General features: G+C 44.5%; 1 protein-coding gene and 1 non-coding gene across 9 annotated transcripts; both read right to left on the bottom strand.

Moving 5' to 3' along the window:
- Positions 1 to 286: 286 nt before the first annotated feature.
- Positions 287 to 10,339, bottom strand: LOC144100191 (uncharacterized). Of its 8 annotated transcripts, XR_013307547.1 has the most exons (5): positions 10,107 to 10,339; positions 7,707 to 7,847; positions 6,268 to 6,382; positions 4,999 to 5,025; positions 287 to 592 (listed from the first exon to the last, which is right to left on the bottom strand). XR_013307547.1 is itself a non-coding variant. In XM_077633207.1 (4 exons), exons 2-4 carry the CDS (start codon positions 7,813 to 7,815, stop codon positions 372 to 374), a joined length of 357 nt encoding a protein of 118 aa, XP_077489333.1. In that variant the 5' UTR covers positions 7,816 to 7,847; positions 10,107 to 10,339; the 3' UTR covers positions 287 to 371. The 8 variants fall into 8 exon arrangements, 2 of the variants coding, with proteins under 2 accessions (XP_077489333.1, XP_077489334.1); XR_013307545.1 differs by lacking the exon at positions 4,999 to 5,025; XM_077633207.1 differs by lacking the exon at positions 6,268 to 6,382.
- TRNAS-ACU (transfer RNA serine (anticodon ACU)) lies at positions 8,673 to 8,744 on the bottom strand. The gene has a single exon. It is a non-coding gene; the product is annotated as a tRNA-Ser (tRNA).
- Positions 10,340 to 13,662: the final 3,323 nt, after the last annotated feature.

Here is a 13,662-nt window from a genome sequence, read left to right as displayed (position 1 = left end):
AACCCCAGATTCGTTTTACTTGCAAAAGATTTCGCCATGGTTCTGAGAGTTACCGAGGCCACAAAACCTGCTCGAAATGCGCTTCGAAAGAACACTCCTCTGAAAACTGCGAAGCAGCATTCCGCTGCGCTAACTATGAAGACGAGCACTCAGCCTACTCTAGGTCTTGCCCATCGTAGAAGACAGAAAAAAATAACATTGAAAACAACAAAAACATTTTATTCAGCGAGGCAAGAATACGTATCCGAATGGCAGGCAATTTTTTTTGCCTTTACACCCCAATTTCGCCCGCCCATGTGGTGCGACGGGGCAGTGCAGGACACCGGCCTCCGGCACTTGCCCAGGCCTCACTTATTGCGGCTGCGGCAGAATCATTCTCGCGCCAGGTGGAAGTAGCTAAAACTACTCCACCACATCCAAAGCAGGTCATGCTGCCTCTCAAGGAAGCGGGCCTCAAGGCCTCTGCTGTCGAGGCGAGGTCTCACACAAAACACACGTGCAGCCTGCACGATCGTCCAGTGCCTCTCAAGGGGCGATGGACACGAGTCAAGGTAGGTCCGTACCGTCGATGTCACAGGTATGGCGGAACTGCCTGGATCATCACAAAAAAGACAAGCCCCGAATCACGGGGTCAACCCAAACCTGCTTTAATAACCCACGTACATAAAATAAGATGGCTTTCACAATACATTTTAATTGCAGGGTACTGTTAAATAATTTGTCTGATACAAAGGACATCTTAACCTCTTTTTGTCTGGTTGCTCTGTGCCTACAGGAAACTAACCTAGGTGCCCAGCGTAAAAATGCATTAAAAAATATAAGATATTCCGCCGTGACCGAGCGCATGCAAACAGGCTATCGGAAGGTGCAGCCATTATAGTCCAAAGTGGTATTGCAGCCCGTGAACTAAAACTTGCAAGTCGATAAGAGGGTGTGGCAGCCAGTCTGCTTGCATATAAAACTCTTTCAGTGTGCTTCGTATACCTCAAGCCACGGCGAAAAGTAATTATGAATTAGTTAGAGAACCATTAGAGAAACTATATACCAGAGCCTGCTCAATTATTTGTGACGCAAAGACAGGAGGAAGGTAGAAAAGCACTGGACGAGGCGCCCTTTTTTGTTCTTGTCGCTCATGCGCAGACAAGACACGAAATACGAAGATGCGGATGATGAAGCGTGCTCCAAGAACTTCTTTTCAGCACTATGCAGCACGATCGGCGTGTCGCTTATGCACGGGTTGCCTTTGTTTCTGATAAAAAAAACGCTTCGATGAGTTCTATGGCTGTCGTGTCCTTACTTTTGCTTAGAATCCGCACCTCAGTGAAAATGGCTAACAATTCATGGACCCGGATTTCCCAATGTGCTTCGCTGAATGCGTGCCGTCCCTCTTTTTATCTACACTGCGCTCATGTTCCTCGTTCGCTCACTGGCACATCGACCAGTTTGTCCTATGTAGGAGATTCCCCAAGACAGGGGATTTCATAGACCACCCCTTCTGCGCATTTCACATATGGTCTCCTATGATTCGTACCACAGCCACGTTCCTTGTTTTCCTTCTTCCTTTCAATACGGCCGCAAATGCCGTGCAAGTTTTTAAGTTGCGGGCCACTCGGTGTACATATTGCCCCAGCACAGGTCTTACCTTTTCTCGATGGACTTCTGGCCTTTTCCGCCGAGGACCTCACTTTATTTTTTTAGGACACTTTCAGCCACCGCTATCACGCGCGAACAAAAGAACGCGGCTGCTGTCAGCCTAGCCAATTTTTCATTAAGGCTATCCCGCATTCTGTGAGGGCATGACTTCCAGAGCGCCGATTCCAGGCAAAGTAAGACAATCCCTGTTTTAACAATCTTTGAACGTGAGGAGCCAAACAGCAGAAGCTGCTATTTTGCACGGGGGGCGTACGATCAACACACTCGATCTCCACAAAACAAGCTTCAGATCTAAAAGCTGTGGCCTCGTGGTAGAGCACCCGCCTCGGCTTCGGGAAGTGAGTGGGTTCGACTCCCACTGCCGGCCGGTTACCCACCGGTTTTCTCAAAATGGGTACAAGCTATGACCCGGCCTGGTGCTCGGCTTGCTATGGTACATGGCTTGGCAAAGGAGCCTGCGCATTCAAATCTCGTCTCTGTGGGCATGGAAAAAAAGGACCACAAATGGGCTTCTACCGCACGAGGCGGATTTAACGTTAATGACGGCGGAACTTATCGCTGATACGTCAGAGCAACTGTGGTCAAGACCGTTTTCCCAAGCATCTCACCCAGAAGAGCAGAGCACCAGGCCGGGGGAAATCTTGTACCCATTAAAAACCGGTGGGTACCCGGTGGCACTGGAGATCGAACCCAGCACCTCCCGAAAGCCAGGCGGATGCTCTACCACAAGGCCACGCTTCGATCAAGAAGTTTTCGGTCTGCCCCAAAAGTTCCCCCCCCCCCCCCCCCCCCAACCATACATGGAGTAGGCCTTGACCAGACCACTTCCCATGAAGCGAGTCCCATAAGTTGGAGCAAGCTCAACAACTGGTGGACTCCCACACCAGAGACTGCTCTTGTACCAATTTAGGTTTGGTCATCCTCGGGCCTGAAAGCCCTCCCAGCAAGCGTGGCGGGCTGGTCCACTATTGCCACCCCGTGTGTTGTGTCTGAATCCAACCCAGGAGTATTGGATAAGCAAGGTCGTGACTCCTCGTGGTGGGCTTCTGTGCTGAGCACCCATGCCAGACGCCGAAACACCCTTGACTTCGGGTAATCTTTTCGTGCCGCGCTCCAAGCGAGAGCCCGATTCTACCAAGTTTTATTAAGCGTCTTGGATTTGACGCCGGCCCTGGTGTACTAGGTAATGACCTACCGCCTACTTACCGGGAAGTACGAGTGTGGGCTTCATCCCACACCCCTATGGTCTCACAGAGGTACTACTCACAGGCTCTCAAAGGACGCAATCGCCAGTCCTGCTTTCGCTTCGCCCTCGGTCTCTTCGCCTGCTGAGACGCCCGCAGGCCTCAGCGTTTTCCAGAGATGGCCCTGGTTTCCCGGAGGGGGACCGAGAGCAGACTCAAGCAGCGCTCCCGAGTGATGGTAGTGCTCGGGTTACACAGGGACGCCCCTACCCCTGATGACTTTAGTCAGCGGGGATTTCCCTGCAGCGTATTTGCTTGAGACTTAGCCACAGAAGCCTATCCTTAAGTTTCCAAGGCCTATGAACACTCTCGCTTCAGGTTATAGGAAGAGGGTCGCCATAGCCCTTCCCAGGTTCACCAATGACAGTCGCCCCCAATTGACTGGGTTACAGAAGCACGCAACTACTACCGGCGTTACTCTCCATCAACACGTTATGGTCAGGAAGTTCAAATATACATTTCAGGCCGCTTCCATGCAGTCTAAATTATCTTCAAACACATTCCACTGTTTTCTCAAAACGGGCAATTCCTTGTTTAGTTAAAACAATCATAAAATCGTCCACATATCCAAAAACTTTAAAAACCTTGTTAGCGGGTAAAACCGGCTGCTGGACATGGTCAATGTGGGATAAAAAAAATGTGACATAGCACAGGCGTCACACAAGATCCAATGCAAAAAGGTCACAATGCAAAAAGTCATTTGCAAAAACACCCTTTGAAAAAGGTCGCAAGCCGCCATAACGTACCACTGCTCTTTTCTACGCCCAGAAAGCTCGCCGGCATTTGCGGCCGTATCGCAAGCAAGAAGGAAAACAAGGAACGTGGCTGTGGTACGAATCATAGGAGACCATATGTGAAATGTGCCGAAGGGGTGGTCTATGAAATCCCCTTTCTTGGGGAATCTCCTACATAGGACAAACCGGCCGATGTGTCAGTGAGCGAACGAGGAACATGAGCGCAGTATAGAACAAAAGAGGGACGGCACGCATTCAGCGAAGCACATTGGGAAATGCGGGTCCATGAATTGTTAGCCATATTCACTGAGGTGCGCATTCTAAGCAAAAGTAAGGACACGACAGCCATAGAACTCATCGAAGCGTTTTTTATCAGAAACAAAGGAAACCCGTGCATAACCGACACGTCGATCGTGCTGCAAAGTGCTGAAAAGAAGTTCTTGGAGCGCACTTCGTCATCTCCATCTTGATATTTCGTGCCCTGTCAGCGCATGAGTGACAAAAACCTATATATGTACGTTTCTTGCATGTAATAAATTTGTTGAAAGGGCGCCTCGTCCTGTGCTTTTATACCTTCGTCCTGTCTTTGCGCCCTAAATAATTCAGAATGAACCAAACCAACTAGCCCAGCAACAAGTTCTCTTAATACCGAAGCCTTATATGGTATATGAGGATTTTAACGCACATTCGTCTTTTTTGGGAAATGAGAAAACAGATACCAGAGGTAAAATTATAGAGGGTTTATTCTAAACAGTATTTTCGTTTGCTAAACTCTGGTAAATCGAGATATTGTTACCGAACTTCGGGAAAAATGAGCTGCCTAGATTTGTCTTTTAGTTGACCGGGCATTTTTAGCAATTTTAAATGGGATGTCATCGACAACGCTTATAGCAGCATTCACCTTCCTGTGCTAATCAGTTTAACATCAGCAACAAAATTTATCCCAACAAAAGAGAGACATATTGGAAGCTTCATTTCGCAGACTCACAAATTTTTACAGCAGAGGCCTCTTTAGAAAAACTTAATTTAGATAATCGTAACATCAATGAGGAACTTAAAAATTTACAAATTCTAATATAACTTCCGCACACTTAGCAATTCATAAGTACTCTGGAGTTGTTCGAGAAAACCACTAAATGTTGTGGACAGAAGAGTGCAAGGAAAAAAACATCAAAACAAAGCAAACGATTTTTTGCGATGGTACCCGCCACAGGAAACTTCGTAAAGTTTTAAAAGCGAGAGATAAAGCTCGGAACGGCCGTCGTAGCACCGAGAAAGCTTAATGAAAAGTTACATCTCATCTATAAACATCCACATCTCAAAGAAAATGTGGGAGCAGCTTCAAAAATTAAATGAAAGCTTCTTACCGTTCTCACTTCCTCTTTTGACAAAACCTGGTACACAAACAAGTGTAAGGTAACAGGCAGACATATTAGGGGAGCACTTAGCTTCGGTTTCGTGTTCCTCACACTACACACACGCTTTTCTAAATGCAAAAACATAGCCGAGAAACAAAAGCTAACAATATGTGGCAGCACAAATGTACAATACAACAGTCTCATTACACTCCAAGAAATTAACAGATCTATTGTTGTCTGCCGGAAAACAATCTGCTCCGGGACCTGATGAAATACACTATTCAATGCTGGCCCATCTTTCGCAGCCTGCTGTAGAGGGAGTTTTGAAAGTTTTTAACAAAACATTGATACTAGGAAGAATACCTGAGATTTGGAAGAAAGCCATTAATCTACCGTTTCTAAACCTGGAAAGCCACCTAATTTCTCTAGAATCTATACACCGATATCCCTTACCATTTCTCTTGCGAAATATTTTGAAAGTGTCGTTAATTTAAGATTGACTTTTGTACTTGAATCACGCGAACTCCTTGACATCCATCAATGATTCATAGAAAAACATGCTCAACGACTAGTTTGCCTTGAAAATCCTGTCCGTAAAGCTTTTATACACAAACAAGGCTGCCTAGCGGTGTTTTTTGACCTGGAGAAGGCATATGATACAACATGAAGGTTTGGGATTCTTCGCGACTTTACAGAACTTGTCATCCGCGGCACGATATTAAGCGAGGAAAAGTTCACCTGAAATTTTGCCGTTTCGAATGAATGTCATACGAAATGCAAGTGCAATAATAGTGGTGCTGCATACATAGCCTTCGCAACATAAAATTTAGGAGATTGAGATAGTCACGTTCATGTCAATCATGAGGCAATAGAAACAAGATAGGCAATAATTAAATGATATGGCAGTGGCTAACGATAGAAAATGTGAACCAATGAAATCTATATAAAACACATTAATTTAGTAATCCATACTGATGCCTGTGTCGATTTTGGCTTAATCAAAGACAATGCTTATGCAAAGCGGAAAAGCGTATTGGAATGCAAACTGTTTTAGGCCATTTTCAGCTTTGGGTGGAAGATTTTATGATATTAAAGTTAAGGTAGAAGATAAAAATGGGACAAAAGACCGCTGGTGCTTATCATGGTTAATGGTGCTTATTGTGTATGGTGATAAATTCGTCTGAGTTCCATTTTTAGCATCTATATACCGCCCATGACTGCGGCTGAGGCGTACTGCCTAGAATATGGGCCACAAAATAAACGTGTTATCCAACTTACGTTACGGTTATCAGTGTCTTGTTCTCTGGGTCACAATAGTATAATAAGCACTCTTTAGATGCAGAGCGTTCAAGTTCTTTGGGATTAAGCTCAGTGCCCTGGTCGGAATAGCATTCTAACGAGAGACAAAGAAAAACGAAACAATGCCAATGAAAAAGCGGCGGTGCATATATCATCTTTCTGAAAAAGTTTGCGGTTTATGGTTTGGCTTATAGGGATTTAACGTCTCAAAGCGACTCAGCCTATGAGGGATGCCGTAGTGAAGGGCTCCGGAAATTTCGACCACCTGGGGTTCATTTACGTGCACTGACATCGCACAGCACACGGGCCTCTAGAATTTCGCCTCCATCGAAATTCGACCGCCGCGGCCGGGATCGAACCCGCGTCTTTCGGGTCAGCAGCCGGGGGCGCCATAACCACTGATTCACCGCGGCGGCGCCTTTGTGAAAAATTTCTGCTGGTTAGTGACACGTTGAAGCCAATAATTAAGTGAGGGAAGATTCCATGCTAATCAATTACGATGCCAAAGCCATTTAGGACACGCTGAGGAGTGCTACGAGCGTCACATGAAGCCACGGAAAAATCGAGCATTTTTCTTCGCGATGCTAGAACCCTAAATTTATTCCCAAGTTAGGATCAATAAGCAAAGCGGAGTGGCATGCAGGCAATTTCAGTTTTTTGTAAGAATGCGCATTAAAAGATTATCCTTAACGGGATGGATGTTTCTAAGGTTTTGCAGAAGGCGTCAACCACTAAGATTTCCTTTTTTCACTAAAAGATAGAGTGTTTTCAGAAATTGAAGGCATCCATTTTAAGTCAGCCTGTATAAGGCTATGATATTACTTACTTTTGTGACACCACTGCTAGAATTCTTCTACAAATATCTAATACTCATCACGGATGTTTTCTTATTCTGGAAAGGTGTGATCTTTTTTAGACGTATACTAAAGCTTTCTGCATTGAGGCCGATCTACATGGATCGAAACTTTACTGAAATAATGCGCGCCAGACCGCTAGATATTATTAGAGCTGTCTGTGTTTAAAGTGGCTTGAGCAGGCGTTGTTCCAGTAATCCTGGACTGCGGGCGTCGGTAGAGTTCCGCTCCACGTCAACTGTTGCAACTATATAATTCGACAGCTGCCGACTGTCCTACGCCTGTCCTAAGGTGAAGTCCTCTCTTATTTGGCGTAAATTTGTTTCACGCGGGTTGGTGGTTTTTGCGTGCTACGGAAAATAAAAATCAAAATCTCTCAGCGTTACTGTGAGGTATTCATGAGGAATGAGAAAAACCGAATTCATTAATGTGTGCGAGAGGCCTTTCGTGGGTGTATACTATTACAAAATTAAGCGTTCAGCACAAACTTTCAAGCCTATTTCGTTTATTTCGCATTCAGAAGCACTAATTTTGGCCAAGAAAGAGATTCGGAACTATGCTTACTTTCTGGGTCACGGACGGGAGTTTTTCCGGAACCATCTGTGACTTGCACTTTTAGCATAAACACCACAAGCGATGTCAGCAATACTCTTCGTTTAACGACTTTCATCATAATATCTACAAATGTTAGTCTGTTTATCTCATCTGAAAAAGATTACATTGTAACTTTCACGGCACCGTACCAATATTCGGCATCCATGAACCTCTGTGTTCATATGCAGCGTTAATAGGAAAGTATGCAATGCATGTATTATAATGCCGCATTTCTGAGAACGATACAATGCTGCTTACTTTTAATGAGAGCGACTGCGTGCTTTCAAGGTCTCAATATAGCTTTGTGTACCAGTGTTTAACACAACAAACGAAACATTCTACATAACAAAACTTATTGGGAACATAACTTCACCCCACGTTCTTCAATGTACCACAACGTTGAAATAAAGCAGCGTTCATGAAGGGGTGACAAGGTTCATGACAGCTTTGTGTGGCTGCGCTGGGCTGAGTACTGTAACTTGGCAAAGCCTTCTAACTCTGAAATTATTCCTCCAAAATGTTCAAATATGGAGAAGTCTGGCAAAACGCTACAAACATATTCAAATTTAGGCGTTATGTTAGTTTTGATGAAATATCAACAAACAAATCTCACCGTGTTATTTGCTACACCCGTGTTATAGAAAAGCTAGCTCAAGCTGAGGCGATATATTTTTAATGTAATCAAAATTTCAAAAATGTCGTAATAATTGGTTTTTTTGGTGGAAAGGAAATGGCGCAGTATCTGTCTCATATATCGTTGGACACCTGAACCGCGCCGTAAGGGAAGGGATAAAGGAGGGAGCGAAAGAAGATAGGAACAAATAGGTCCGTAGTGGAGGGCTCCGGAATTATTTCGACCACCTGGGGATCTTTAACGTGCACTGACATCGCACAGCACACGGGCGCCTTCGCGTTTTTCCTCCATAAAAACGCAGCCGCCGCGGCCGGGTTCGAACCCGGGAACTCCGGATCAGTAGTCGAGCGCCCTAACCACTGAGCCACCGCGGCGGGGCTCAAAAATGTCGCCATCGCCATTTTCCCGTAGCCTTGGTGAAAGGGACTCGGCTCTCCGAAAGAAAGGAATCAATCAGTCTTAGAATGGATGCTTAATAAGTTCGTTTCACTCAAACCAACTCCATTTTTCTGTGCCCCTTCGAAAGGAAGGTGCCGCATTCAGACGCTAAGCGGCAGTGTTTTTTAAGATAGACAACTTCAAACGTCGTGGTTGGGCTTACAAGCAGGATCTGGGTTTAGTCTGGATTCGCGTTAGTATTAATTTTAGGCAGGGTACTCATCTTTTTCTCTTTTAGTGTCACAGCGCTTGCTTTTGTGCTTCGCACCTGTCAGATAGGAATGCGATATTTCTCGTTTCGCAGTAAGTCACCATGTGATTTCTGACACGATTGCAGGTTGCACCTAGGAGAGAGTGCGCCATTGTAGACACATAAATAGCTCAAGCAGCCACTGAGTCACAACTGTGCGGAGCGTAGATTGGGAAGAAACTTCGTGCAGTTGCTGCCTTTCGCATTCCATTAATTTTTTTTTACTTTCCGAAGGCGTCTTTAAGGATAGAAATCACAATTATGGTCTTTTTCTATAAGTGTGAGAAAAATCTAAAATACAAGAAAAACAAATTGGGGGCCCCAGAATGAACAATAAAGGCACAATACACACTTCTGACCACACTTCTGTTTATCTCGATGTTAAAAAGTGTGCTAAAATGATGCTGCGATAGAGCTGCTACAGTAAGGGCAGCCGAAATCTCTTTAACTTCTCAGAAGCGACGACGAAACACTTGTGGTGATACATTAATGCTTTAGTAAAACTTAGTAAAGGGTATCCGCACCGTATTACTTATATCAAGTAATGTGGTCCCCAACACGCAGAGGAAAGCAGGGACTCTCTCAGTGCAGATAAAAAAAAATGAAGGCGCATGTCGCACATATAGCATCAATTGAGGCCAATATCACATCTAGCTTTAAAAACGTAATTCTGGGGCTAAATGTTTGTTTAAAGCGGAAGCTTATCCGACACGTTAACAACGCGTGTCCTCCTAATAATGCGTAGATAAAACAGTTCGCAGATAAAGTGTCGGAAAATAAATATATGCAGTGTGATGCAGACTTCTTAAGCTAACGAAAGTATTGTCATTTTGTTAGCTTCGCCCATATTTACCGAGGAGACGTGACCTCGAAAAAATAATGGCTAGGCTTACGTTCAAGTCTTTTTCAGTGCGGCATTTGCTACCGTTGGCCCGCCCCAAGTAATGAAATATAGATTCGGTATATCTATTATACACACTACTTTCTATCTTCAACATGCTATACGCTAAGATACGAGGTAAAATAAAAATAAGGAGCAAGATCTTACTTGTGACTGGCGACTAGAGTTTTGGGAGAGCTACTCAATCAATGGGGAAGAAGTTTAGTTGTCGTCGCTGAGGCGATAGGCCGAGAACTCGCATTTCTTCAGTGGCCTTCAAGGTCAGCGCTCTCTGACCGAGTACGCATCCTCGGGAAGTGTGACACCGCCGCGCGACATGCATTTCGCCGGCGATGGTTTGTAGCTCACGTGATGTTAATAACTGACACCTGGGGAAGCATCAGTTCCGACACATAGAAATGCACTCATACATCTTGGTCCTGCTTTGTATAACTTTGACAACAGGAGGTAGGTGGTCTGCAAAAGTGGTCTGCAAAGTAATACCGTCGAAATAGTAGACGCTTTCTGCCCGGTTTCTTCGTACGGAGGCGGCATATTCGCGGAAGGAAAAGGGCACGCGGGTTCCTTGACGTCTTCTTTTTGCCGCGTGTGGAATGATGTTCTTGGGGAGTTGGAAAGGGCGAATTTTATGTAAATTGGAAAAAAATCTTTCCTTACAGTCAATCAAAAACATGTGGATTGCGAGTTCAATGACCAACCTTCAAGTTGAAAATAGTAGGGATTTAGCCGGCAGAAAAAATACGAAAACCACACTTATCTCCCCGACTCGCAAAAAGTTGAGACTTGTGTGTAACGGAGGCCTACACCTAAATCGACGGGGTATCTTTGGGGTCAATTAGAAGGCGGCAATAATGCGTATTTTTATTATGCTCCGCATCGTAAGGCAGCGGCATTGAGGGGGAATGGTTCTTCATGACGAGCGACATGATGAACAACCGAACGCCGTAACCACTCATCCACCGCGGCGGCTGACCGTCATTTCAAGCAAGCACTCATATTGCATATAATTTGCTCGAATCTTTTGTGCTTTCGATACGGCGCCACGCAGACGTGAGCGCAATAAGCAATCCTCACGCACCAAGGTAAGTTGCAAGCAAACAAATATTGCCAAGTAAAAAAAAAACAACTAATCTTGGTATGATTTTCCGGCAATGAGGGGATTCCATTAATTTCTCTCAGTAACCGCAGCTGTGGCCTCGAGATTCGAACAACCGCTTCGTATGCGGAAAATCTGGGTTTGGTACTCAGAGCAGCCGGGTATCCACCGGTGAAACCAAAGATAGCTTGCGTTCGTCTGGCCAGGTGCTCGGTTTAACAGGGGCGGATTGATTGAAAAATGGGTCTTTTTCCTCAGATAGTGAAGAAAAATTTCCGTTTTACATGGCGCTTTTTGCCCAAGCTGCCTTCAGCCATAAAAAAGCATCATCATCGTCATCATCGTCATCATCATGAATAATCAATAATCAGTTTCTTGACGACTCCACTGTCATTACAGCTGCCGTCGCAGATGTATTCCTCGGACTCTACACCAGAAAATCTTTGCATGAATGAAAGAATATTTTGTTTTTTTGTGCACCAGCTCTAATGACTTAAAAATTTATTCGCCGAACAGTGGGCTCATTTCTTGCATAAGTGGTGAGGCCGTTACGTTCTTTTATGGCTACGCTATTACATATATGCTGTCACTTGATGGGGCGCACAGAGTTATATTATTGGTTGTGAACTACAGAAACTGTTATCGCATGAATTGAGGAGAACATCGGAGTATACGGATCCTACGATCTACAGCGCTGATACCGACTGGCAAAATTATGAGACCCGGCGAAAGTGTCTCATACAGATTTAGCTGCGAAATGTTTCAATTTATCCGTCATTCTCCGAAGTTTTGGGTTCATTACGCTCCTATTACATCGCCCGGTGACGCTCTTTGTGGTGTTCTTTCTGAATATCGAAGCAGCACGGTTCGCTACGCGAAATATGAATCTGAGGTGGAACACCTGCAACCTGGCGTCGACGAAAAAGACCTTCCCTGGAAACTGGGTACGTGCCATGTATTAAGAGGAAGAAAAAGAAGTAGAAGCGCCGGTTCGGACGGTCCTGCTGGCGTAAAGCATCCCAGCTATATTCCGCCAAGCAGCCTTCAGGACCTCGAAGTGGCAGTCCATCCACTGAAATGGGTGAGAGTGAGGTTTCCCAGAGCACGTACAATTAGGAGTATAGACCACTACTCTACCCTTAGCGATATTAGGCTACCTTCCCTTCGCATTACATTCTGTGGCCGTGGTCATTTTTGTCTTCTTTATTCCTCCCAGGATACCAGTATCTCACGCTTCTTTCTCTGATCCACCTTGCTCTTTTCCTGTCTTTCAGCGCTGAAGCGGTCATTTCCGTTTCCTTAACTCGTAGAGCTATCCGCAAACTTATCTCGAACCTTTAATTTAGTTAGTCCTTCAACCACAACAATGGCTGGTAGGAAGATAGTAGTATTCTGTAATTCCTTCTTAAAGGGTTGCTGATAAGCTGCTACACATCAATTGAGACTTCATGCCAAATGGACTCCAGCTCGTTCATACTCTCTTTAGTTTCATGGGCTAGGTCTTGGTATCTGCGCTCACTGCGTGGCCGTGATAGGTATAATCTCTTACGGCTCTTGCAAAATCTCAACGACTGTCGTAATTAGTTGCTCCATTCTCGGTCTGAGCATTTTTTCTATTGTATTATTTTTTACTGCCAACATTCTCGGTCTGAGCATTTTTTCTATTGTATTATTTTTTACTGCCAACATTAATTTTAGCGCTTTATGGGCTTAGCCATACTGCGAAATTCATTCTCACTTACCACGGAAAGTGTTATGCTCAGCAAATCGAAAATTACTAGAGCGTTCCCTGTTGACTTTAATCCTAATAATTCCATTTCGAACTCTCAGACTGCTTTTGTAAATACGTGGTGAGGAACATTGAAATTAAGGGTGCTTTTTTTTAGACACACTTTCTGGTTGGCATTTTATCGTGTTGAAATTCATATAAGCTTCCCGCTGTGCAGTAGTTCTAAGTATTTTCTAGCATCTCTATACAGTGTCTTCAACACCCAACAAAACAATCTCTAAACGAAGAACAGAAGTGCTCTAGCTTTCGAAAATGCAAGGCTGTGCTAAAATCTGGAGCAACAGAATAGAACTGTTGCACCCTTGCATCAACGTACTGCCGCAGATCGATTTCACTGAAGTTTTCGTAAACAATCCTTACGACCTGAGTTGCTTTTTGACATAATTGAGGTATTATTAAAATGGAGGAGAGGAAATCTTGTACTGCGGGAAACGACAGCCAAGATAACAGCGACAGCTCTGATGCATCACTCAACCTCGCGAGAGGTTTTTTTTATTATTCAATTCTTTTTTTGGTCTATAGTAGACACGGTGCGCCAAACTTGGAACAGAGTCCCAGTGTTCGCACGGTGCACTCTGCGCGGGACAACATTGTTTCTTTGCAAGAGACCGAGTTCTCAAGGAGTAGCCAGGTCGATTTTTGAATTTTTGAAATTAACATACTCTACTCTTCTCAAAGCTTTTGTAAGATCATTGCGTTTCAACATGTTAGAAACTAGGACATCAGCTCTTGTTCTAAACTTAAAAGTCTGGACTGTTTCTCGCTTACACGTTAATTACCATAAAGACAACAACGCAAACTTAGACTTGCAATAGGAC

The sequence above is a fragment of the Amblyomma americanum genome, chromosome 8 (genome assembly GCF_052857255.1).
Source record: "Amblyomma americanum isolate KBUSLIRL-KWMA chromosome 8, ASM5285725v1, whole genome shotgun sequence".
In the NCBI taxonomy this organism is placed as follows: Eukaryota; Metazoa; Arthropoda; class Arachnida; order Ixodida; family Ixodidae; genus Amblyomma; species Amblyomma americanum.
Note: the sequence above shows the minus strand (reverse complement) of the source record. Positions and strands in the feature narration are given on the sequence as shown.

What these genes read in the sequence shown, in the direction of transcription:
- LOC144100191 (XM_077633207.1), bottom strand. Translation starts at nt 7,815, where the DNA reads ATGATGAAAGTCGTTAAACGAAGAGTATTGCTGACATCGCTTGTGGTG. An exon ending in TCCCGTCCGTGACCCAGAAA is followed by an intron (nt 5,026 to 7,706) that starts GTAAGCATAGTT and finishes TTTGTGTACCAG; the next exon opens with GTTTTGTCAAAAGAGGAAGT. An exon ending in CAAAAGAGGAAGTGAGAACG is followed by an intron (nt 593 to 4,998) that starts GTAAGAAGCTTT and finishes GTGATGATCCAG; the next exon opens with GCAGTTCCGCCATACCTGTG.